The sequence below is a fragment of the Peromyscus leucopus genome, chromosome 1, assembly GCF_004664715.2.
Source record: "Peromyscus leucopus breed LL Stock chromosome 1, UCI_PerLeu_2.1, whole genome shotgun sequence".
Lineage (NCBI taxonomy): Eukaryota > Metazoa > Chordata > Mammalia > Rodentia > Cricetidae > Peromyscus > Peromyscus leucopus.
Genome location: NC_051063.1, coordinates 145,478,369 through 145,500,025, shown reverse-complemented (window position 1 = coordinate 145,500,025; position 21,657 = coordinate 145,478,369). Strand labels below are relative to the sequence as shown.

Below are 21,657 nucleotides of genomic sequence, written 5' to 3'. Positions count from 1 at the left end.
GACTTAGGATGACACCCCACACACACACTAAATTCCCACATGCACTGGAGCTTGTTTCTGGATTTCCATCCCGTTCTGCTAATCTCCTTTCATACAGGCGCCACTATCTCACATGTTCAGTTACAGAGATCCTGTGGAATGGTTTAATGTGAGGTAGGACAAGACAGCCCTCGTGGCTTTTCCTGTAAAACATCAGGGGCCTGGAAACTTGATAGTTTTTCTACATGGTTTTTATAGCTATATGTGTATCCTATAAAGAGTTTATTTTTATTTAAGTATTTATAAATAAATTTCGGGAAACTGACGTCCTTATGATGTTGAGTTTTCACCCAAGAACAAAGCCTGCCACTCCGTTTATTCACGCCTGCTTTGTGTCTCTCGTGAACACTGACAAGTGTCCCGCCTCTAAGTTATGCGTGTTTTTAAGTGTATTTCTGTGCATTTATTATTACTAATGTAAGTGGAGATTTATTCATTAGTATGTATTTTTACTTATCTTTGTATATCTAAGGATTACTGGGATTTCTGCTTCAATTTATAACCTTTCTAGCTAGCTTAGTTTTTTATTGTTTGGATTAATTTGAATACTGATTCTCTTAAATTTTTTAGAGATACTGTTATATCATCTGCAAATAGACATAATTTTACTTTATGTTTTCCAACTCCATGCTCCTCACTGGTTCCCTTTATCTGGATGCTGTGGCTCACATGGGCAGCACAGTGGTGGACAATAGTGGAGATAGATGATGGGTCCTCTGTCTCCTTCCCAGTAAGACTGGGAAGGACTCCAGGGACTCTTCACTAAAGAGATGCAGACTTTAGAACTAAGGTTTATGTATTATTTCACGTTAAGACCTCTAGTTTCCAGAGTCTTTTTAAAATTAGAAATAAATGTCGATTTTATCAGTTTTTTTTCCCCCAGCATTAGCAGAGACTCATCACGTGAGCCCTCCCAGATTCAGTTTGTACAGTGTATGTTTTTGTCATGCTGAACCAACCTTGCATTCCGGGAATAAATCTTCCCCCTTGGTCACATTGGGTTATTTTTCTAAACTGGTGATAGCCGAGTCTATCTTATACTATCATAATAGAATGTCGGGAAGTCAAGCAGCTTACATCTGACAGTAACCTTTCTGTTTTGTTCATTCAAAGGCAAAAAAAAAAAAAAAAAAGGAGGGGCAAGAGACAAAGGTGGAAGAAAAATGAGGTAGACTGAATTTAGCCTTCTCAATGAACTTACTCCCAAGATAACAGCACTGACCCAATCATGAAGGTGGAACCTTACTGGGACTCCCTTCCCAACCATGTTCCTTTGGGAGTGAAATAATTTCCAACCCATGCTTCTCAAAGAAAACTGTCAAATCATAGCGGATATAGAATCTGCTGGCTAATATTTATTTTAGGGTTTTTTACTGATACTTCTATGCTAGATTTAAGTATCAATGTTGTATTGGCTTCAGAAAAATAATTAGGAAATCCACCTCTATATTTTATACACCAAAATACATGGTGTTTGAAAATTTTTACATTCTAGGAGACCCTTTGGGCTGGTGCTTTTGTTGTGGAAAAAAAATCCTGTAAAATTTTCTCTACTTATTCTGCAAAAAGTGGGCTATTAAAACTTTCTATTGGTAATTCAATCATTTTGGTAAATAATATTTTCTATGTAACTATTTCATTTACATATTTTTATTGATTTATATAAAATTTGAAAAATAATCTCATGAATTTTTCAAATTTCCGTTTTTGGTAGTTGTTTCCCACCATAGGTTTGGGACAGTTTGATGCGGCAGGTACGGATGAGATGTCATTTTTCATCTCCCTAGGCCTTGCAGTTTACTCTGTCCACAGGGAAGGAAGGGCCTGGGCGCTGGCATGTGAAGTCAGTGTGTCAGACCACACTGCTCTTCGGCAAAGTTTGGCTCTTCCCTTGGTTCCAGTGATCGGCAGGTACAGGTCTTAATGCTTCTGCATGATGGTCACTGTCCTGTCATCTCTGAAGTGGGACCAGGGCCCAGAGATGGGTCTGTCAGCTTCCTCAGGAGACTGCAGGTCCTGCTGTGGCTGACTCTGAAAATGCAACTCTGAAAATGAGCTCAGCTTCAAGAAAATTTCAGGGCACATCACCCCAAAGCCCACAGTGAAAGGTGACTTTGGTTTGAACTCATTAACCATCGGTCCTGACAGCAGTAGCTCCGATGTGCTAAAGCTCTCTGGCTGCCTGCAGGCATCAGAGACAAGTGAGGACTTGTGTGTGGATGCTGCTGTGAGTGCTGAGGTAGGGGCAGTTCTCATTCCCCACTTCCTCTCCTCTGAGGACAGGACTGATTGCCCTGTTGACACCAGGACACAGACAGGGACTTTAAACATGCCTTTGTTGTCTGCTGCCTGGAGCTTCTCAAAGGCCGTATTTAGCCCTGGGCTTCCGGGAACCAGCAGCCTTCTAACAGTGACTAGCTAAGTGTTTGTCTTGTTTTTATCACAACAGTCCCTCCTCCCTGAGTTTTCATCTCAGAAGCCAGCCACCACCAAGTGTGGCATTTCCAGATGTACCCTCCTGTGCTAAATGGCCCAGGTGTGAGCCCAAGGCCGTGCTAAACTAGAAGGCTCCAGAAACACAGCAGACAGCGAATTGAATTACCAGAAAGGAAACCGAATTATGGATCTGTCTTTTAAAGGCATCTGCCTGCAGGGGAATAATGGAGAACTCTGTGGGCTCCAGATGGAAATTTCCACAGCACAGGCTTGTTCCCTTTAGCAACATAGAGACCTGTTTTGATCTAGGATGCCACCATTGCTCACATTCTTACCCAGGCTGCAGAAAGAGACAGCCATTTCCTAGGTCAGTAATATCTTGGGAATACTGAAGTTCACTTGAAGTCTGGCTTTAATCTGGCCTCCCTACTAAGGACCGTCATTGGCAGGGTTCAGCTTATTACTTCATTGTGTCACAGCTATCAGCTTTAAACATTCCTGTAAAAGAATAAAGTCCCCAAACCCACTCTAATGGATCTTTCTAAGAACAAGCTGGAGCATGGTGTTTTATAGGATATAGACAAGAACATCAGTGCCAACACGGTCTCCCCCGATCCTGCATCAACACTGGAGAGCAAGCCATGCTGTCCCTGGGCTTCTGCAGCCAGCCAGATCCTCCTAGATGGCTGTTTCAGGAGCAGCTAAGGACCCGCATTGCCCAGATCTGCCCATGTCTGCTCTTCAGTGGCCACAAAATTCACTTTCCCTTTGCCTATTTGAAATGTTGCTGCTGCTGCTGCTGCCCTTGGATACGCCAGGAAATGCAGAGCCAGATTTAGAGTCCCTAAGGGGCCTCCTCATGAGCAACCTCATTTTCATGTGCAGATCCTGCTTTTCTGTGCTCCTGGCTTTCCTAATTGTCTCACCGAGTGGTCATGGGGATGTGGCTGTCCACTTTCTTTAAAGACAGGAAGGTCTGAGCTGGGAAGATGGCTCAGGGGTAAAGTGTTTGCCACAAAAGCAGAAGGATCACAGTTCGGATCTCCAGGACTAACGTAAATCTGAGCACGGTTAGTGCATAATTCCAATTCTCCTAGGAAGAATTGGGACTCCTGGCTAGGAAAGCCCCTGGAAGCCCCTGGGCCCACTGGCCTGGAATGTGCAGCCTTGAGTGAGAGACTCTGCCTCAAAAAAGTGGTGGATGAGGACCAGCTCCTTAGGTTGTCTCTAACTGATGCACACATATCATGGCACACACAGACCTGTGCTCACATATGCGAGTGTGTGCACCACACCTACACACATACACACCACACCTACATACACACACCCCACACCTACACACATACACACATACACCCCACACCTACATACCACATCTACACACATGCACCCCACACCTACACACATACACCCCACACCTACATACCACATCTACACACATGCACCCCACACCTACACACATACACCCCACACCTACACACATGCACACCACACCTACATACATACACACCACACCTACACACACACACCCCACACCTACACACATGCACACCACACCTGCACACATACATAACACACACACACACACATACACACACACACACACACACACACACACACACACACACACACACAATGTTTTTAAAGAGAGAGGAAGGTCATAATTGTATTGATTTCCTTAAGCTCCACTCCCCAGTGGAGAAGGGATACTGGAAGAGTCTTTAGGCAGGAGCTCTTTGGAGATGTTTGTAAATTGGCTGATAGGAAACTGAGAACTGACATTCCAAGGAGTCAAGGTCATTCATTCTTAACTTGCTGTGGGGAAAACGTGGAGTCTCCCTTGCCTGTGGTAGCCTCGAGGAAATGAGAATCCCAGCTCTGCAGGCAGGTCCGCCTCAACCCCCTGGCAGCCTGGCCTCCGTGTTTGCTGTCTCCTAGAAAACAGAACACAGTGGACCTAGACTACCCACTGACCGGCCTGCGTTCCTTCCTGATACATTAGAACTCCTACTGCAGTTCAGCAGGTGCACAGCACCTTAGTTCCTCCATTGGCATCAAGCTTTATAGGAGATGGACAGACACAGAGAGAGAAAAAGGCCAAATCCCCAACTGTGCAAATTGAGTGAAATCTTCAACAGGCTGAAAGGGTAATAGCTAGGAACGCCAGAGGCCAGCATTACAGGGTCCAGAAGGAAACCCCATGATTGCTGAGCTCCATATCGGCAGGAAAGAAGGCAGCTCACAGGCTCAGTAGCGTCCATGGCCTGCCTCTCCACATGAGAACTGAAGCCCTGCTGTGTGTGTGTGTGTGTGTGTGTGTGTGTGTGTGTGTGTGTGTGTGTGTGTGTGTGCTGTGTGTGTGTGTGTGGGGGGGCAGCCCGGTCTGCTTGGGCAGCGAGTCCTGCTGATGTCCTTGTTTCCTAGATGTCTGTGTTGCAATTGTCCTGGAGAAAGATGATGGTGCCTTCCTCCAAGACAGTGACCAGGGGATGGAGCCAAGTCCTGGGGGAGTCAAGGGATATCAATAAAGACCTAGAAGTCACAGCACTGGAAGTGAGGAGAGGAGGTGATGTGGATGACATCCACACCCATGATGAGCACCAGGAAACAGTCAGGGATGACTTCCGCCCTCCAATCCTCCTTCGTCTCCCATTTCCCTCCGCAGCCAGGGTCCCCCTCCTCACCTTCCCTGCGTTTTTCACACTGGAGGCTCCCAACCCACCCATTAGTGTGTTTTCCCCAGGCCACGGGCCGATTAGCCTTTGTAGGGTGGGAGCTGCAGGTGTGTGTGTGTGTGTGTGTGTGTGTGTGTGTGTGTGTGTGTGAGAGAGAGAGAGAGAGAGAGAGAGAGAGAGAGAGAGAGAGAGAGAGGAAGAGAGAGAGACCAGGGAGTGTAGGATGTATTTCCCCAGACGCCCGGCATCCTTCTCTGTGAGACCTCCACATGAAGACCTTGGCTGTCCGTGTGCCCTCTGCCACGGCCATACCCTGTTACTCTTTCTCATGGCCCCATGTTGCTGCTGCTTTGATTGTTCTTCCTCCTCCTTTGCCTCTCCTCCCTCCTCCTCCTCCCCCTCCTCCTCTCCCTCCTCCTAGTTCTTACTGAAAATTATTATGCCATGCATTTTTTTAAAGAGCTTCACTTTCTCTATTTTGTCTGCATGTATATATGTGCACCATGTGCATGCCTGGTGCTCACAGAGGACAGAAGAGAGTGTGGTATGGCCCCAGAACCATAGTTACAGATGGTTGTGAGCTGCCATGTGGGTGCTGGGAACCGAACCTGGGTTCTCTTCTCTGTGAGAGTAGCAAGTGCTCCTAACCGCTGGGCATCCATTTGTTAATGTTTTGTCTCCCTGTGTCTCTGGAGGCTCTTAAGAGTGTGACTCACATCTGCCCTACCACCGAGGCCGGCCCAGGGCTGCTGTACTGCAGACAGCGGCTTCAGGAAGGATCGGATGTGGAGGAAGCTGTGGGTTCAGGCAGGACAAGGCTGCTTTCTGACTGACTCGGGAAAACCAGGGCCCACCCCTGACCCTGTGGCCATGGCCCTGGCTGCTGAACTATTTCAGTGGATGCTTTCAACTCCCCAGGTTAATCTCCCTCCCTGCCTGGCAGCCGTTAGCAAATGCACATATGTCACGGTGGTGTCTTTAAGTGTTTAGGACACTTCACATCTGTGTACATTAAGGTTTCTAAAATCTCCTTTTCTCTTAATATGTTATCCTGTGTGTTGACGTGAAAACGGGCACAATTCCTGAGTTTCTGAGTCATTCATCCTCTACAGAAGCAACAATCTCGCATCAGATAATGTGTGTGAAGTGCAGTGATTCGGGCCCAGGCCGGAAAGCTAACTCAGCCAGGGAAGTACTTCCTGCCTAGGCATGAGGACCTGAGGTCAGATCCCAGTACCCACCTAAAATGACAGGTGACCTAGAGCTGTAGTCCCAGTTCTGGAGCGTGCTGGCCAATTTGCTGTCAGCTTGACACAACTTAGAGTCATTTGGGAAGATGGAATCATTTGAGAAAATGTCTCAACTAGACTGGCCCATGAGCAAGCCTGTGGCGCGTTTCTTGATTGACAGTTGATGGGGGAGGGCCCAGCTCCCTGTGGGTGGGGCCACCACTAGGTTGATGGTTCTGGGTGCTTAAGAAAGCAGTCTGAGCCAGCTGTGGTGAACAAGCCAGTAAGCAGCACTCCTCCATGGCCTCTCCATCAGTTGCTGCTTCCAGGTTCTCGCCTTGACTTCCCTGGACAGTGCAAGCTGTGAGGTGAAATAGGCCCTCTCCTCCCCAAGTGGCTTGTAGTCCGTGTTTTATCACACACAGCAACAGAAATCTTAAGGCACAAAGACAGAAAGCTCCCTGGGGGGCTCTCTGGCCAGCAATTCTAGACAGTCTGTGAGCTCCAGGTTCATTGAGAACCTATCTCAAAAGGTAAGTGGGCAGAGAGATTGAGGAAGAGACCCAACATGGACCTTTGGTCTCCACGCATGCGCACCCCGCCTCGTTCACACACAAACATGCACAGCACACACACGGGATGGGAAGCAGTGAGCACAGATCCTCAGCATTAGAGTGGTTTAAAGAATTTCCCTTTCTCTGGCTTTATCATTTCATACGAGGAAAACACTGCTGATAGCGTGACAAGCTTGGCTTGGCCTCTTGCCGGGAGTGACAGACTTGTCTTTCTCAATTTTCTTTCGTGGGGTCGCGTAACTAGTCATTCAAATGACTCCTTAGCTGGAGCCTGGCTGTACTGCCTCTGTTAATGAAGGCCGTGTTCCGTCAGCACTTTCATTATCTGAATTCCCCCCAGAGAAATGACGATGTAATTCCCAGACCCCCAGCCAGAGGGCAAGGGATGATGGGAGACACCAGAGACACCACCAATCCACTTCGCTGGCGGCAGTGCCCCGGTGGAAGCATGCCCCTGGGGGATAGCTACCTGTTCTCAGAGATTCCTCCCCAATAGATTTCCTTGTGAGTCTGTACGTGTGAGTTGCTGTTTTGTTTTTAAGCCATAAGTATGCTAACCCCCACATCATAGCTGCCCATCAGCCGCCTCCTGTCTTCCCTGGGAAGGGTATTAGCTCAAAAGCACAGAGGCCAGACACAGCTAGGAAGGCAACAGGCTGGTGGCTCCATCTCCGCTTCCTGGGCCGCTTAGAAAAGTCAGCTTCCGGGCTGGAGACAGCTCTTAACTTCTCTTGCTCTGTGAGTCACTCCTGGGAGCAAGCACCAAATAGTGAACAGCAAGCATCTTCTACCCCGGAGATCACCTGGAGAACAAGTCTGAAGGTTCCCAGTGCTGCTCACAATGGAGCTTCCTGAGTGGAGGCTTCATCACCGCCAGGCCAGTGGAGCCAACTGCATCTCCAAGAGCCGTGTAAGGGACTGGAAAGATGGCTCAGCGGGCAGAGTTTGCTCTGTACGCACGGGAGCCTGAGTTCAGACCCCCAGCACCCACCCAAGAATTAAGGTGTGGTGGCGCACACCTGTAACCCCAGCACTGGGGAGGCAGAGACAGGGACATCCTTGGAACCTGCTGGCTAGCCAGGCTAGGCCCTATCTCAAAAATATAAGATGCAGAGTGGTAGAGGGAGATGTGTGACGTCAACCCCTGGGCTTCACAGACACGTGCACACATGCACTTGCACACCCACAATCATACCCGCATGTGCATACACACATACATACATACACGCACATGAACTCCATAGAAGCACTTTCTCTAACTCATCTGCTTGTTCAGTGTAATTATCCATTTGTTTACTCACAGGCCAGAGACAGTGATAGGGCCGTGTGAGCAAGACAAACTTGCTCTTTGGGAACTGCGGCAGGTAGGAAAAGCATGGAAGAAAAGCTCTCTGTCTGATATTTAAGGAAGACGAGAAACAGGCCAGGCTGTGACTCTTGCAACCCATGTATGTAACACTAGAGAATAATAGCAACACAATGGCTTCCTAAAATTCCACTGGATACTTGCAATCGCAGCTTATTCTTTACTTTAAACACTTGAGAAATGCCATTTGTGGCTGGTATAAAGACGGGTACATCAGTCTCTTGTTACAATAGAGCACAGGGCACCTTTATTCCGGTGGAGAACGCTCTAATGCCAAGGCCTGAAGGCTCTTCCTGTAGCTCAGCCAGATGTCCCCAGTGCTTCAATTAACATTTATTGACTTTGACTGGGTCATAGTTTCCATTTTTAACAAAAGAATCAAAACACCACACTGATTACACACACATACACACACACACACACACACACACACACACACACACACACACACACACAAATGTTAGAGCACGTTCAGCTAAGTGAAGCAGAACATTGAAGAATTCAATTTGTATTCCTGAGGAAATATACAGCTATTAAAACAGCCTCAAGCACAAGCTATAATAGGTTATTCCTATTAAACCAGTCTTTCGGGGCGCAGCCCACTGAGTGTGACCCCAGTGGGCTTCATCCTGCAGCTATCACTGCTGTATTTTTACGGTGTCTTTTTTTTTAACTTCCTTAACAGCCATTCTCAAATGGGGGTGGGGGGGGGCCGTGATGTGGCTCAGTTGGTCGAACCCTTGCCTAGCATCCCCAGCACCACATAAACTGGGCATGAGGGGGCACCTTGTCATCTCAGCCCAAAGAGGTAGAGGTAAGAGGGTCAGAAGATTAAGGGCATCCTTTGCTACACAGCCAGTTCAAAGCCATCCTGGGATAAAGGCAACATTGTCAGAAAGAAGGATGAGTGAGAGATCGAAGGAGGGAAGGAGGGAGGGAGAGAGAGGGAGAGGGAGAGAGAGTTAGCAGTCTGTTGAGACTGTAATAGCAGAAGATCCATCTCCTCCTGTGAGGTCGCCTTCGTTGGGAGATTTGGTTTGTGCTGTGGGGGCCTCAGTGCAGGAGTAGGCTGGTAAGGCTGGCCTCGTCAATGCCAGCATGGACAGACGGGAGGGAGAAGCCATGGTTCTCCAGTATTCCAGTCTTCAGACCCCATCTCTGGAGAAGGCTGTCTTATGGAAGTTGTTTTCAGAACTTTTTTCTAAAGGATGACTTTAAAAACATCATTATGCTATTGGGACATATAATTTAAAGGTTGTTTTTATCTTTTAAAAGGTTATAATTGGGAGAAATTTGGAAAATAGAAAACAGTATAAAGAAAACCTGAGCTGGGCGGCAGTGGCGCACGCCTTTAATCCCAGCACTCGGGAGGCAGAGCCAGGCAGATTTCTGTGAGTTCGAGGCCAGCCTGGGCTACCAAGTGAGTTCCAGGAAAGGCGCAAAACTACACAGAGAAACCCTGTCTCGAAAAACCAAAAAAAAAAAAAAAAAGAAAAGAAAAAAAGAAAAAGAAAACCTGGAATTTTCCCCATTTTTCTTCTACTTAAAACTATTTCAAGTCATTCTATTATAGTATATAAATCATATTGCTATATATAAAATATATGGAATCATCAGTAAGCCTAGGTAGGGGCTAAGGTGGTGACCCCTGTCTCCTATGGGATGGGCCTTTGCCTCTAGTCAGCTTGAATTGTAAGCAAATGTCTTTTGTGAGGACCATAGCCCTGGGTGGGACATCTGTTCCTACTGATGGGAGGGATCTCTAGGACCTGTCTGTTGAACAGAGTCCCAGACTCCTCCCCTCTCCTAACTCTGCTCTGCCCCCTAATTTAATGCTGCCAGAGAAAGTGATCTGAACAGCAGGTCTAGAAGGAAGGGACCCCTACCGTAGTAGACCCCGGGGGAATTTGCCTAAATCTTATCACTTACCTTCTCATTCTTCCTGGGCATTTGTGACTGTTTACCCAATTGTCTCTTCCCTAGGGACTTAGGGGCCAGGGAGAAGAGATCTCAAGCACCAAAGAGGTAGGATGGAAATCCCACCCACGTTGTAGAAGCTTCTAGAAGCTGTCTGCTCAGCAGAGAGAACTGAGACCTCATCAGACTGTCTCAAAGACTGATTAGGTTGTCAGTAAAATCCTAACACTGCGGCGAATGAGTTTAGCACCAGGCGGTGCTGGCTTCAGCAGCTGTCCAAAGAACTGCTGGGTTGGAGCACTCATCAACATGTAAACAGGGATGTCTGGGTGCCTTTAAAATCAGACCTGCTCCCTTCAGGCCAGCGCAGGCCTTCCTGCTCATGACGGAGAGAGAGAAGTCAGGTTCTGGTAGGAAGAGCGAGACCTTAAGAGAGACCTCAGGCTGCCTGTCCCTCAGGGGACACATGCTTGCCCCACAGACCCACTGTCTGTCTCTCAGTGACTCCCCTCTCTGCCCTGCTGTGTACAGTAAGCAAGGGTGAGACCCACTGAGGCTTCTGTGTGCTGCCTCCCACGCTGAGCACTGGAAGAGTCTTCCCGAGTTATCACAACTGTCAAGAGCATGTCCTACAACCCCACTCAAAACAATGGCTCTTCCTCGAGGTTCCTAAAGTTGTAAGGTTATGTGGTGTATCTGTGGGCTAAAGTGACCCTGGAAAAGTCCTTGGAATGAGAAACCTATTGCCAAGGCCAGGCTGAGGCCCCTGGGCAGGTTTAGAAAGGCCAGGGCCTGGTGCATAGAAGGTCTGAGATCCCTGCATTAGCAGAATTTGATAGGAACTAAATAAAATAGGAGACAGAGCCCATTGCACCTTCATGTAGTTAATTCAACTAAAAAACAGGGAGTCACTTCTGTTATTTAAAATTCCATCATATTCATGCCTGTTATTTCTATCCTCCACAAGACCAGAGTCACATTCTCAATCTTCCCATCGAAACTTGAACCCACACTCAGGCAGCCCTGAGATCTTCCACAGCTTCTAAAGACAAAATGCTTGGGCTGTGTGCATCTTCATTTTCTTAAAGACCTCAAATTGATCCCCAGGTGCGAATGGATGAATGTCTCCAAGTCCATATTTCTTTCTTTCTGATTCAAGCAGTTTAACCATGGAGAAAACTCCATCTTTAAAATGTATTAAGAAATAGTTCAGATATGCAGGAAAGCATTTGTAATGTGAAACAAATGCCTTTGAACTTGTGATTCAACGTAAGAAGAGACAAACAGCAGAGATGAAGTCCTCTAGACTTCTCCAGGCCCCAGAGAACCGCTGTCTTGAATCTGACGTTGTTCCCATGCTCATGGTTGGTTTTTCATGTTCCAAGTTTCACATGAAACTCCCTGTGGTCATTTGCACTCATTTGCAATTCTTTTTTTTACTTTTTAAATTCTAATTTGTTATTCTACTTTTGTATATCCTTGTTATTTTTACTGTGTATAGAGAAATATTATTGGCTTTTATTTTTTCTCTCTATTGAAACTAGATTTTTCCCCCTCACATACTGTATACTGATTACAGTGTTCCCTTCCTCTACTCCTCCCAGTTCCTCCCCACCCTCCACCGTCCGGCTCACTCCTTTTCTGTCTCTCATTAGAAAACAATCAGGCATATTGCTCTTTACTTAACTCTTACTTAAACTTTATTAACTATCGCTGAAGTGTCTACAGAGGCTTATACCAACTTAAATACCCACTGTCAATGTACAAGACTTCATGATGGTTCTTGTTATTTGCTCTGTGACATCATCCTGGTAGCGTTGGAGCATAATTTTTCTGCATAATTTTTCTACTTGTTACGAGGTGTACTCTATAGTTTCTGTTTGCATTTCCAGTTATTAGTGCGGCAGGGCCGGCTTATTGGCTGGTCTCCATTCAGCTCTCCCAGCAACTCTTCTGTCTTTTGATCACTCTTGTACCAGGAGGCCCTGCCACGGTTCCTCATCACCTCTTAGGAACCCTCAATGCGTTCTGAATGCTAACTCTTGGGAAGGTGCACTGCAGATACACACACACACACACACACACACACACACACACACACACACACACACACTCCTTATTCTTTGCTGATGGTTGAACTTCGCTGCAGAACTGTTGGTCATGTTCATACAGCCTCTTACATTTCTCCAGCAGTTTGTTGTGGGGAGCTTGTCTCAAGAAATCGTCTCCTACCTCAGCCCAGAAGGCTGTTCCTCAGAGTTTTCACAGGAAACCTCCAAGATCTACATTGCATATTTAACTCCTTAAGTGTTTCAGGGTTGAGTTTTCTGCCTTGTAGGAGCTACAGTCCACTCTCTTTCATTTGCGAAAGTGTGGTCCTAATGCCATCCATTGGGTGGCCCTCCTCTTCATCACTGGCCATGCAAAGACAGTCCATTAGCTAGCGAGTACTGAGATCCTGCCTTTCCCATTGGTCTGCTTGACACCCCAGGATGAAAGACATGCTGCCTTTATCACTGTAGTTTTACAGAGGTCATCGGAGCAAAATCCGCCACCTCATTATTCAGACTGACTTTGGCCAATTTTAGAATTTCTTTATTCTTTTTCCCTTCCTCAACTTCGTCCTGACTGGGTATAAACAATAAAATGCCAAAAGTTTAGCAAAAGAAGGAAATTAAGCAAAAGTGAGCCAATGTACTTGCCTTGCTTTTTAAAAATACTACCTTTAAATGCATGCTTGTACACAGAAGGTTCTGAAGCCGTACTCACACTGTACGTCTATGTTCTGGATCCCTAAGAACATCCAATTTAAAGGTCAGCCTGTCCCTAGAGAAGTCCCCAGAGGGAACTGATTCCATCACAGCACGGGCCTAAGAATGAGGCATTCTTTCTCTAGTTCAAAGGACACTTTATTTCCATGTGACATTTCCATAACCTCATGATGACTCCTTGGTGTTCTACAGTGTGTTCAGATTGAGACGTTCTTATATGGATCACAGGACAAGAGGACCCTGGCCACCCAGCAGACCATAGACACACTGTCCAAGTGAGTCAGCTTCCCTTATGTTTTCTCTGAATAGCATACCCCTTCGCCAGTTGGAACCTGAGGCTGGTACTGGAAGGTTCTCAATGGCTTTCCATGGCTTATATAGTTAAATGTAAGAATAGGTCCCCTGAGAAGCCAGCTATAAAACATATGTCTTGCCCTAATATTAGAAAGGAATTCACTCTTGAAGAATGTTGAAAAACACTCTGGCTTCCATCCTCACACAGACCAGCCCCTGCAGGTTTACGTGCCTGCTGGAGAGGCTGGAGAGGCTCTACCCTGGGCTTACCTCAGCTCCTGGCGGGCCGGGGGTTGCGGGGAGTGTTGGAACTATAGCTTGAAGACTGGTCCTATGTCTTTTCTCGTCAGAGAGAGAAGCTTGACACTACCAGGGAGGGCCCCCCCATTTCACAGAGCAGGTATTCCCTGAGAGCCCATGGGTCCAAGTCAGGAAATTACAGAAGTGGCTTCATTGGAGGCACAGGCCAGCCAGAAAGGGTACCATCCCCCTTTAGGGTGGCGTAGGCGGGCCAACAAAGCCTCCACCAGAACTTGACAGCCTGCCCCACTTTTGCCCCCACCACTGGCCTACCGCGGACCTGACTGCCTCAGCTCGGTGAGGCAGCTGGCTGCAAGGCCCTAAAAGAGAAGAAACACACCTCTGTGTGGCTGCTGCTGCGCCATGATTCTCCCTCACCTGCATCCCTTCCTGAGGCGCCTTCACAGCAGCTAAGGCTGGTGGGAACCGTGCTGACCTGAGGGGCCATGCTCACCCGTCTTCTCTCTCTCTCTCTCTACAGGATCTCTGAGGCTGCCCCGAAGCCAAGGCAAACCCTGAAAGCCAAGGCAGCATTCTGTACCAGTGTTCCTCAGTACACTGTGCCGGGGAAGGCCAGGCACAGTGTGGCAGACTGATTCCACCCCTCCCCGCCCCCGCCGCCGCCGCCACCACAATGTGCCCCAAAGAAAGCTTTCAGAAAGACTTGGCACTGCCTTTAGGATGCTCTCCAACTAGAAGGTGGAATTTATCAGTCACTGCAGGTTTTTAAGGCTGTTTGCTCTAGCAGGCCACAGCCGTACCATGAATTGTCCGCATCTTCACTGTGGACGGACGGCCTTCAGGGTGATCTGGTGCCTTGGTTATTTTTATTTGTATCACTTTGGTCGTTTCTCTCACCAAGGAGAATTTCCTGTCATCTCTCCTGTGCCTGACTGCTCCAGAGGTGGGGCTTCCCTGCAGGAGAGAGACTGCCGCTGATGGCAGGCAGAACCGCCCCTGGGGCAGGGAGACTGCACACAGCCTTCCTCGTAGGAAAGTAATAGGAACTGGGAAGAAATACCAATAAAGAGAAACTTTTATTCTTTGTCGCTTGTCGCTTGTCTGCTTCAAAATGAAGACTGGGGGGGGGGGGGTGCTGGCCACGCGGCTCTGAGATAGGGTGCCTGCCTGGGCGCCACGAAGCCTGTCAGGGTTTGAAAGCAGAATGCCCCTCATAGACTCATGGGTTTGAATGTTTGGTCCCCACTGCTGCGAGGCCTCGAGGTAGGGGTCTGGTTGGATGAAGTGGGTCCCTGGAGGTGGGCCTTGAGGTTTCTTAACCTGAGTCCCACTTCCTGTTTACCCTCTGCTTCCTGACTGCAGACTCAGAGTGACTAGCTGCCTGGTGCTTCCACCACGCTGCCTGCCTTCCCCACCATGGTGTGTATGTGTATACAGACATGAGCGTGAGCTACACACACACACACACACACACACACACACACCTTCCATCTAAAAGCTAAAACAAACCCTTTTGCTCTTTGTTGGCTGTTTGATTGTAGCAATGAGAAAAATAACACGGAAGACGGGCGTTGGGAGCAGGTCCACTGCTGTGGTAGGCCGACTGTCGTTTTGGGGCATTAGGAATTGATTTGCAGGAAGGATATGGAAAAGTTTGGAAATACAGGTGAAAGCCCCTAGCATGCTGAAAGCAGATCTTAATGGGCCACCCTGGTGGGATCCTAGAAGAGCAGAATGTTGGTATAAATTCTGACAATAGAGGAGAATAAGGACCTGGGCTATCGGCCATTTGTTCTACATCATAGCAAAGAGTCTGTCTGCATTCTGCCCGTGTTCCAAGAACTCAGATAATCCTAAATGTAAAGGAATGGGCTCGTGTTCGGTGGGTGAAACTCTTAGATAAGCTGGCATTCGGGGGTGATGTGGTCACTGCTCACTGTTCTTCTCCAGAGAGGGAGACAGGTGGAGCCAAAGACATAGAGGACGTGGCACTTGGTGGGGAAAGGGGTGAATTTAAACTTGGAAAGAAGGTAGGTACAAAAGCAGCTTGGTTGTTAAAAGGATTAGCCGTCCCTTTAAGGAGAAATCTAGCCTTCTGCACTGGGCCAAAGGCAAGCTGTCCTGAGGTCAGAACCACACCCAGTAAGGGTTCCAATTCTGGAAAATGAAAACGTGTTTGAAAGGTGCTGAGTAAGGCTTGATGGAGAAACCAGGGGTCCCCACTCGGAATGAGGCCTGTGCAGCTGCGGTCCAAGGGGCCATCGTACATCCCCAGGTGGCAGCAGACGGTGACAGCCATTATGTACACAGTACTGGTTTTAAAGATGCAACGTGTGAGGGAGGAACTCATTGGGAGTTGGCGTTGAGGTTCTGAAAGGCACTGGGGCCACTGCGGGAAGCTGCGGCAGTGACGCCCAAATTGGAAAGGAGACCTCAAGAAGCCGGGGATGCCAGGACCACACGTGCCATGCTGGCCGATGGAGTCTACAGCAGAGTCATACCGCCCTGTGAGGGGCTGGGTGTGCTTCAGGTTGCAGAACTGTAGGGTGAGGCACACCCGAGCTCTTCGGAGCCCAGATGTTCCGCTGTGAGCCTCAGGTGCACAGACAGAGCTAAAGGGTTTGCTTTTTACCCTGCCGGGTTTTGATCTTGCTTTGGCCTGATCTTCCCTTGTGATGGTCCGATTCCTCCCTTTTGGAATGGGGAAACTCACTCTGTGCAATCAAAGTTGGAAGTATGAATTCCTTGTTGGACTGAATGCATTTTGCATTAGGAGATGGCCATGGGCCCACGGAGGCAGGGACAAAATGCTGGGGCTTGAATGTGAAATGTTCCCCTACAAAGTCATGTGTTTGAACATTTTGATCCAGGTTTGGGTGGGCCTTAAAGTGATGGATGCCTGGCTAGAGGAAGTGGGTCAGGGGAGGTGGGCCTTGAGGTGGTGGATGCCTGGCTAGAGGAAGTGGGTCAGGGAGGTGGACCTTGAGGTTTCTTAGCCCCACCCCCACCCTGTCTACTCTTGGCTCCCTGAATGTGGATGCAATGTAACCAGCCACCTCATATTCCCGCCGCCTGCCTTCACTGCTGGGATGGGCTGGATCCCCTCACACCGTAAGCCAAAAGAAGCCCTTCTTTCTGGTTTCCTGTCAAGTATTTGGTCACAGTTTGAACTCCAGAACTGCAAACAAATAAAATGAAGACCACTCCAAGGGTCACCGGAAGCCTGAGAAGACGTGTTGGTGAAGGTGCATCTCTGTTAATGAACTCAGTTACGTATTTCTGAGCACCTACTCAGAAATTAGGCCTGTGTGAAAAACTGAGGCTAACGCAGTAAACATGACACACAGAGTCCCATCCTCTCGAGCCTGTAACCCAATGTGTCGCTTGATACACATTAGTGCAATCAGTAAATGGCAGTGTAGCAGTCATGACAGACGAGACCCTGGACGAGGGTTCAGGGGTGCTGGATGTTGGTGCTGAGACCCTCGTGGAGTGACTTGGGAGAAGAACACGGATTCTCTACTTCCTCATCTCCTGTGGTCGCTGACCTAGGCAGGACAGGCAGCTGCTTCCAGAGCTTACACAGTCTCCAATGCCATGTCCACAGTGGCCTTCATTCTCTCCAGGGCACACCACAGTTGGGCGAGGGTGACAAAATTAAGCAGGAAGTTTGAGCCCCTTTCTCCGGGCTGCTGGGGACAAGGTAGATAGAACACCCCCAGGGTGGAGTGCTGGTCCCCGCAGGTTGTCCCTGCCTCCCCCTTTCCCTTATACCCTGGCTCAAGCCAGGGAGGCTTCGGGCCTTTGCTGAGAGGGCAGTAAGACTGGAGCACAACCGTTTCGTGTCCTGTCTATTTGTTCAGAGTGACACTTCAGGAAGCAGCCATGACAGGGTGGCGGCGGCGGGGCCCTCTGTCTTCCTCAGGAGTGTAGCAGCTCGGCAGGCAGACCATCCTTGCTAGCACCCATTTTCCCAGACTCGGGCCTATGGGACGGCAGCAAGGCACAGAATTATTTGTGGCCACTGTCCAGTGTCCTATCTAACTGAAGACGTGTGTTTCAACACAGCTAGTGGGGAAAGCATTTTAAAAACAGAGGCTGCCATAGGCTTCCTTGTCCCTGGAATTGTACGTCTGAAGCCTCAGTCTCCAAGTAATGACACCTGGAGGCAGACTGTGGAGGCAGGGTGGAGGTGCTGGTTGGTAGGATCAACATCCTCATAAAGAAGAGAAGCCAGAGAAGCCATCTCTCTCCCTACTCCATGCAGACAGCTGGAAGGTGGCGGTCTCCAAGTCAGGAAGCGAGCACTTACCTACCAGAAGCAAATCCAGGAGCATCTTTGGCTTATATTCTTAGATCTGCAGAACTCGGGAATAACCCTGTGTTGCTGAAGCCATGCAGCAGCACACCCAAAGACACGTGGTGCCTCGTCTCTCACCTTGTCCTTTCTGAATTTCTCGGAATATATTTTAGAATCACAGAAAACAAACTCCTCCTTAGATGTGAGCCCCTGCCCCAGGAAGAGTGAATTTACCCCTGTAAACTGTGAGGTGCCCGTTTGTTTGTTACTTGTTATGTTTTGTTTTGTTTTTGTTGATTTGGCACAAGGTGGGGGAGGTCATCTGGAAGAGGGAATCCCAGCTGAGAAAAGGTCTCCAGGAGTTGATCTGCAGGCATGTCTGTGGGGCATTTCCTTGATTAACAATGGATGTGGGTGGTGCCATCCCAGGGCGGGTGGTCCAGTGTTGTATAAGAAAGCAGGCTGAGCAAGCCATGGAGAGCAAGTCAGTCAGCAGCACCCCTCCATGGCCTCTTCAGCTCCTGCCTCCAGGTGCCTGCCCTGCTTGAGTTCCTGCCCTGGCTTCCCTCAATGATGGACTAGGATCTGTGCAGGGAAGTCAAATACATCTTTTCCTCCCCGGGTTGTTTGGGTCATTGTTTTTATCGCAACAACAGGAAAGTAACTAATACTGTGAGTCTTATCAATGTCTCCCACGGGTACTGTTAGCTCCCACAAGTGAGAAGAAATACAACCATTTGTGTTTTTAGTTTTGTTGATAAAAGGCTAGATTACAGACAGACAATGGTCACCCTCTCCTTTGTTTTAAGCCACTAGGTTTTTGTTTGTTTGTTTTTGTTTTGCAAGATACTAAGAAGGGACCATGAGTGACCTTACAAACTGTGCTTTGAGCAACCATCTGTCCCGCTCCCACCTGAGACAAGGCTGGTTTTAGCACTGGGTAACTGCACCTTGGCACCCTCCTCCACCCTGGGCAGAATGGATGGCTGTCTCATCCTGCTGCCAGGTCTTCCAGGCTGTGATGATATGTTAGCACCACCTGTCAGGTCGCCACCTGGACACAAGCTAGTTAGTGCATGCTTTCTAGTTTGTACCTATAGCACGGAGTTCTGATCCCAGGAGGAATCGGAGAACTGGAAGTTTCCAATCGTGACCTTTCCAATAATTCAGGGCTACCATCGAAACATGGACAGAAACCCAGGTTGACTTTCATTGGAGTCTGAAAGAACCACACGGAAAACCGGCCGGAAAACATTCATTCTTGTTAGGAACAATGCAGTTTTTTTTTTTCCCCTCAGATCTTTATTTCTACACATTCTTGTGACAGTTCCCTTTGTAGGGAACAGGTTAGCAAAATAAGCTTCTCAGATAATTCTAAATAAACACTTTAAACAAACTATCAAAACAACCCGTGGAAAGCCGAGAAACATTCAGTGTCTTGTAGTCTCAACAATAACAGACTGGGAGAGACTGGGCGTGTCCCCACCCTCCCTGCCCTACCACAGTGTTGATCTGACTCCAGAGTGACTGCTTTCAAAAACCTCAGGGAGCTTTGGGGTGGCGTGCTACAATGTCACAGAGAAGATCCCTGCCCTTGTGACCTAGTAAGCAATGACAGCCGAGGACCCCTCCGTCCCGGTTAACACTTCAAACAGAACACTGCCTTGCTGCGCCTTCCAGCTTAGCGATGAAAATTAATATTTAATACGAAGACATCTGTTTTTTCAGAACAAGTAGAGGTGGCCGTGATATTTATAACCTGTTCATACTAGTGTCCATGTGTAAGTTCATGGACTAAGACAATGGCATCCAGCTAAGCCCACTTAGTCTCATAATAAACTCCACATTGTCACTCTGTCTCCTGTCATTACACCAAGGCTGTCACCTCGACCACATTCTAATAAATCACTCAGACTTGCTGATTACAGTAAAAAAAAAAAATCCATCAGTGCATCCCTGACAGTATTAGAAATGACAGGCTAAGGCAGTAACTTCTGTATCAGGCTGACACCCAGGAGTTAATCTTTACAGGTAACAAAGGCTTAAACATTCCATTCACATCTGCTTCCTTCCTGTACCCCAATGCAAGATGTTTGCAAAGCAGATCACCTTAAGCCATGCTGCATTTCTCTTCCCCTTAGTAATGAAAACAACTCACTCTCCTTCGCTCAGCTGCTGGGACCAGAGGGGGAGATGTGCCCTGTGAGACACTCAGGAAGGTAGACCCTCCTGTACCCTGCTCCTCCCCTCCCTGAAGATGGCATCACCTTGGATCCTTCTTCCTCAGTGCCCTACAGACCATTCTGTGGCCTGCGTTCAAAAGCCCAGCTCAGACATATCAGAGCTGCTATTCTGCGCTCACAGAATACTGCACTGTAGAGGCCATTTTTATGTGATGCTGAATCTTCAGCAATGGGAGTTTTTGAAACAATATCCATGTGTAAAAGAACAATTCCAAATGAGCACACTCATCCTATTAAACCCAGTGATGCACAGCTTCAGGTCCACGATCTGTGGTCCATGAGGGTCGGGGTGTTGTCCTCTGCCAGAACCTGTCCTGGATGCCTCAATGCTGCGTTGCATGGGAAGCACCTGGTTCCTTCTGCTAAACACTGAAATCCCCAACCCTCATGATTTCTGTTCAAAGTGCAAAAAGCTTTTCTGAGGTTTGTATACGCTGCTGCCTTTTTATCCTTCATTCTAGGAGCTCAGAAAGACCTCCAGCCCATGAGAGGTGAGTTTAGAATCACTTGTTCGGCAAGCACTAGCTACTTTGGGCTTCTACGTTCCTGCCAGGACCAATTCGCCAGTCCAGCTGCAGTCAAAACATCTGTGTTCTCTTCACTGCCGACACAGCTGCCTCTTACCAGTGAGACTGAATGTTCTGGTCATAAGGGCTACAGCACGGAGAGGCCCAACACAGCCCCTACCCAGTGGTTCTCACCCCTCTAACACTGCCACCCTTTAATACAGTTCCTCGTGTTGTGGTGACCTCCAACCCTAGAATTACTACTGTAATTTTGCTACTGTTATGAATCATAATGTAAGTATCTGTGTTTTCTGATGGTCTTAGACGACCCCTGTGCAAGGGTCATCTGATCCACATGTTGAGAACCACTGCTCTAGCAGGAGGTAGCTGCTCCAGAAAAGTGTTCTGCTATCTCACAGCCGAGGACTGTCAAGACCCGAAATGATGCCATGAGCAGTCCTCAGTTGGCCATGCCTGTGGCCATGCTGGCAAATCTGTACGATCAGGACAGTCACATGAATCTGAAGCATCAATAAGACCACAGCTGTGCTTTCCATAAATAACTCTAAGCCCTCTTTTCAAAAGTGTTCTGTACATAGAAAGCAATTCATTCAAATTGAAAATAATTTTAAATCTCTGATAAGTAACTTTTCCTTAAATCATCTAGTAGATATTTTTTCAAACATAAAGCTTGCTTGCTTTCTCTCTCAATATATATTTGGTTTCTGAGACAGCATTTCTTTGTGTACCCCTGACTGTCCTGGAACTCCCTTTGTAGATCAGGCTGGTCTTGAACTCACAGAGATCTGTCTGCCTCTACCTCCCAAGTATGGGATTAAAGGCATGAGCCACCACTGCCCTGCCTGGCTAAGATTTATTTCTGTTTTTATTGGTGTGTGTGTGTGTGTGTGTGTGTGTGTGTGTGTGTGTGTGTGTGTGTGTGCACATGAGTGCAGGTGCCTACAGAGGCCAGAAAGGACATCGGATCCTCTGGAGCAGGAGTTACAGGTGGTTGGGGGCCACCTGATATGGATGCTGGCAA

The 21,657-nt window shown here is 48.0% G+C and overlaps 1 protein-coding gene across 5 annotated transcripts in view; it reads left to right on the top strand.

Annotated features, from left to right (window-relative positions):
• The window catches only part of Ttc23 (tetratricopeptide repeat domain 23), a 99,545-nt gene extending 84,894 nt beyond the window's left edge, over positions 1-14,651 (top strand). For 3 of the 5 annotated variants that reach the window (XM_037198756.1, XM_037198749.1, XM_037198753.1), the window contains 3 exons: positions 10,307-10,348; positions 13,204-13,286; positions 14,087-14,651. In XM_037198756.1, coding sequence (XP_037054651.1) covers positions 10,307-10,348; positions 13,204-13,286; positions 14,087-14,201 — 240 coding nt within the window. In that variant the 3' untranslated portion in view covers positions 14,202-14,651. The remainder of the gene's footprint in view (positions 1-10,306; positions 10,349-13,203; positions 13,287-14,086) is intronic. The other 2 variants (XM_037198752.1, XM_037198760.1) reach the window with 1 other exon arrangement.
• The last annotated feature ends 7,006 nt before the right edge of the window (positions 14,652-21,657 follow it).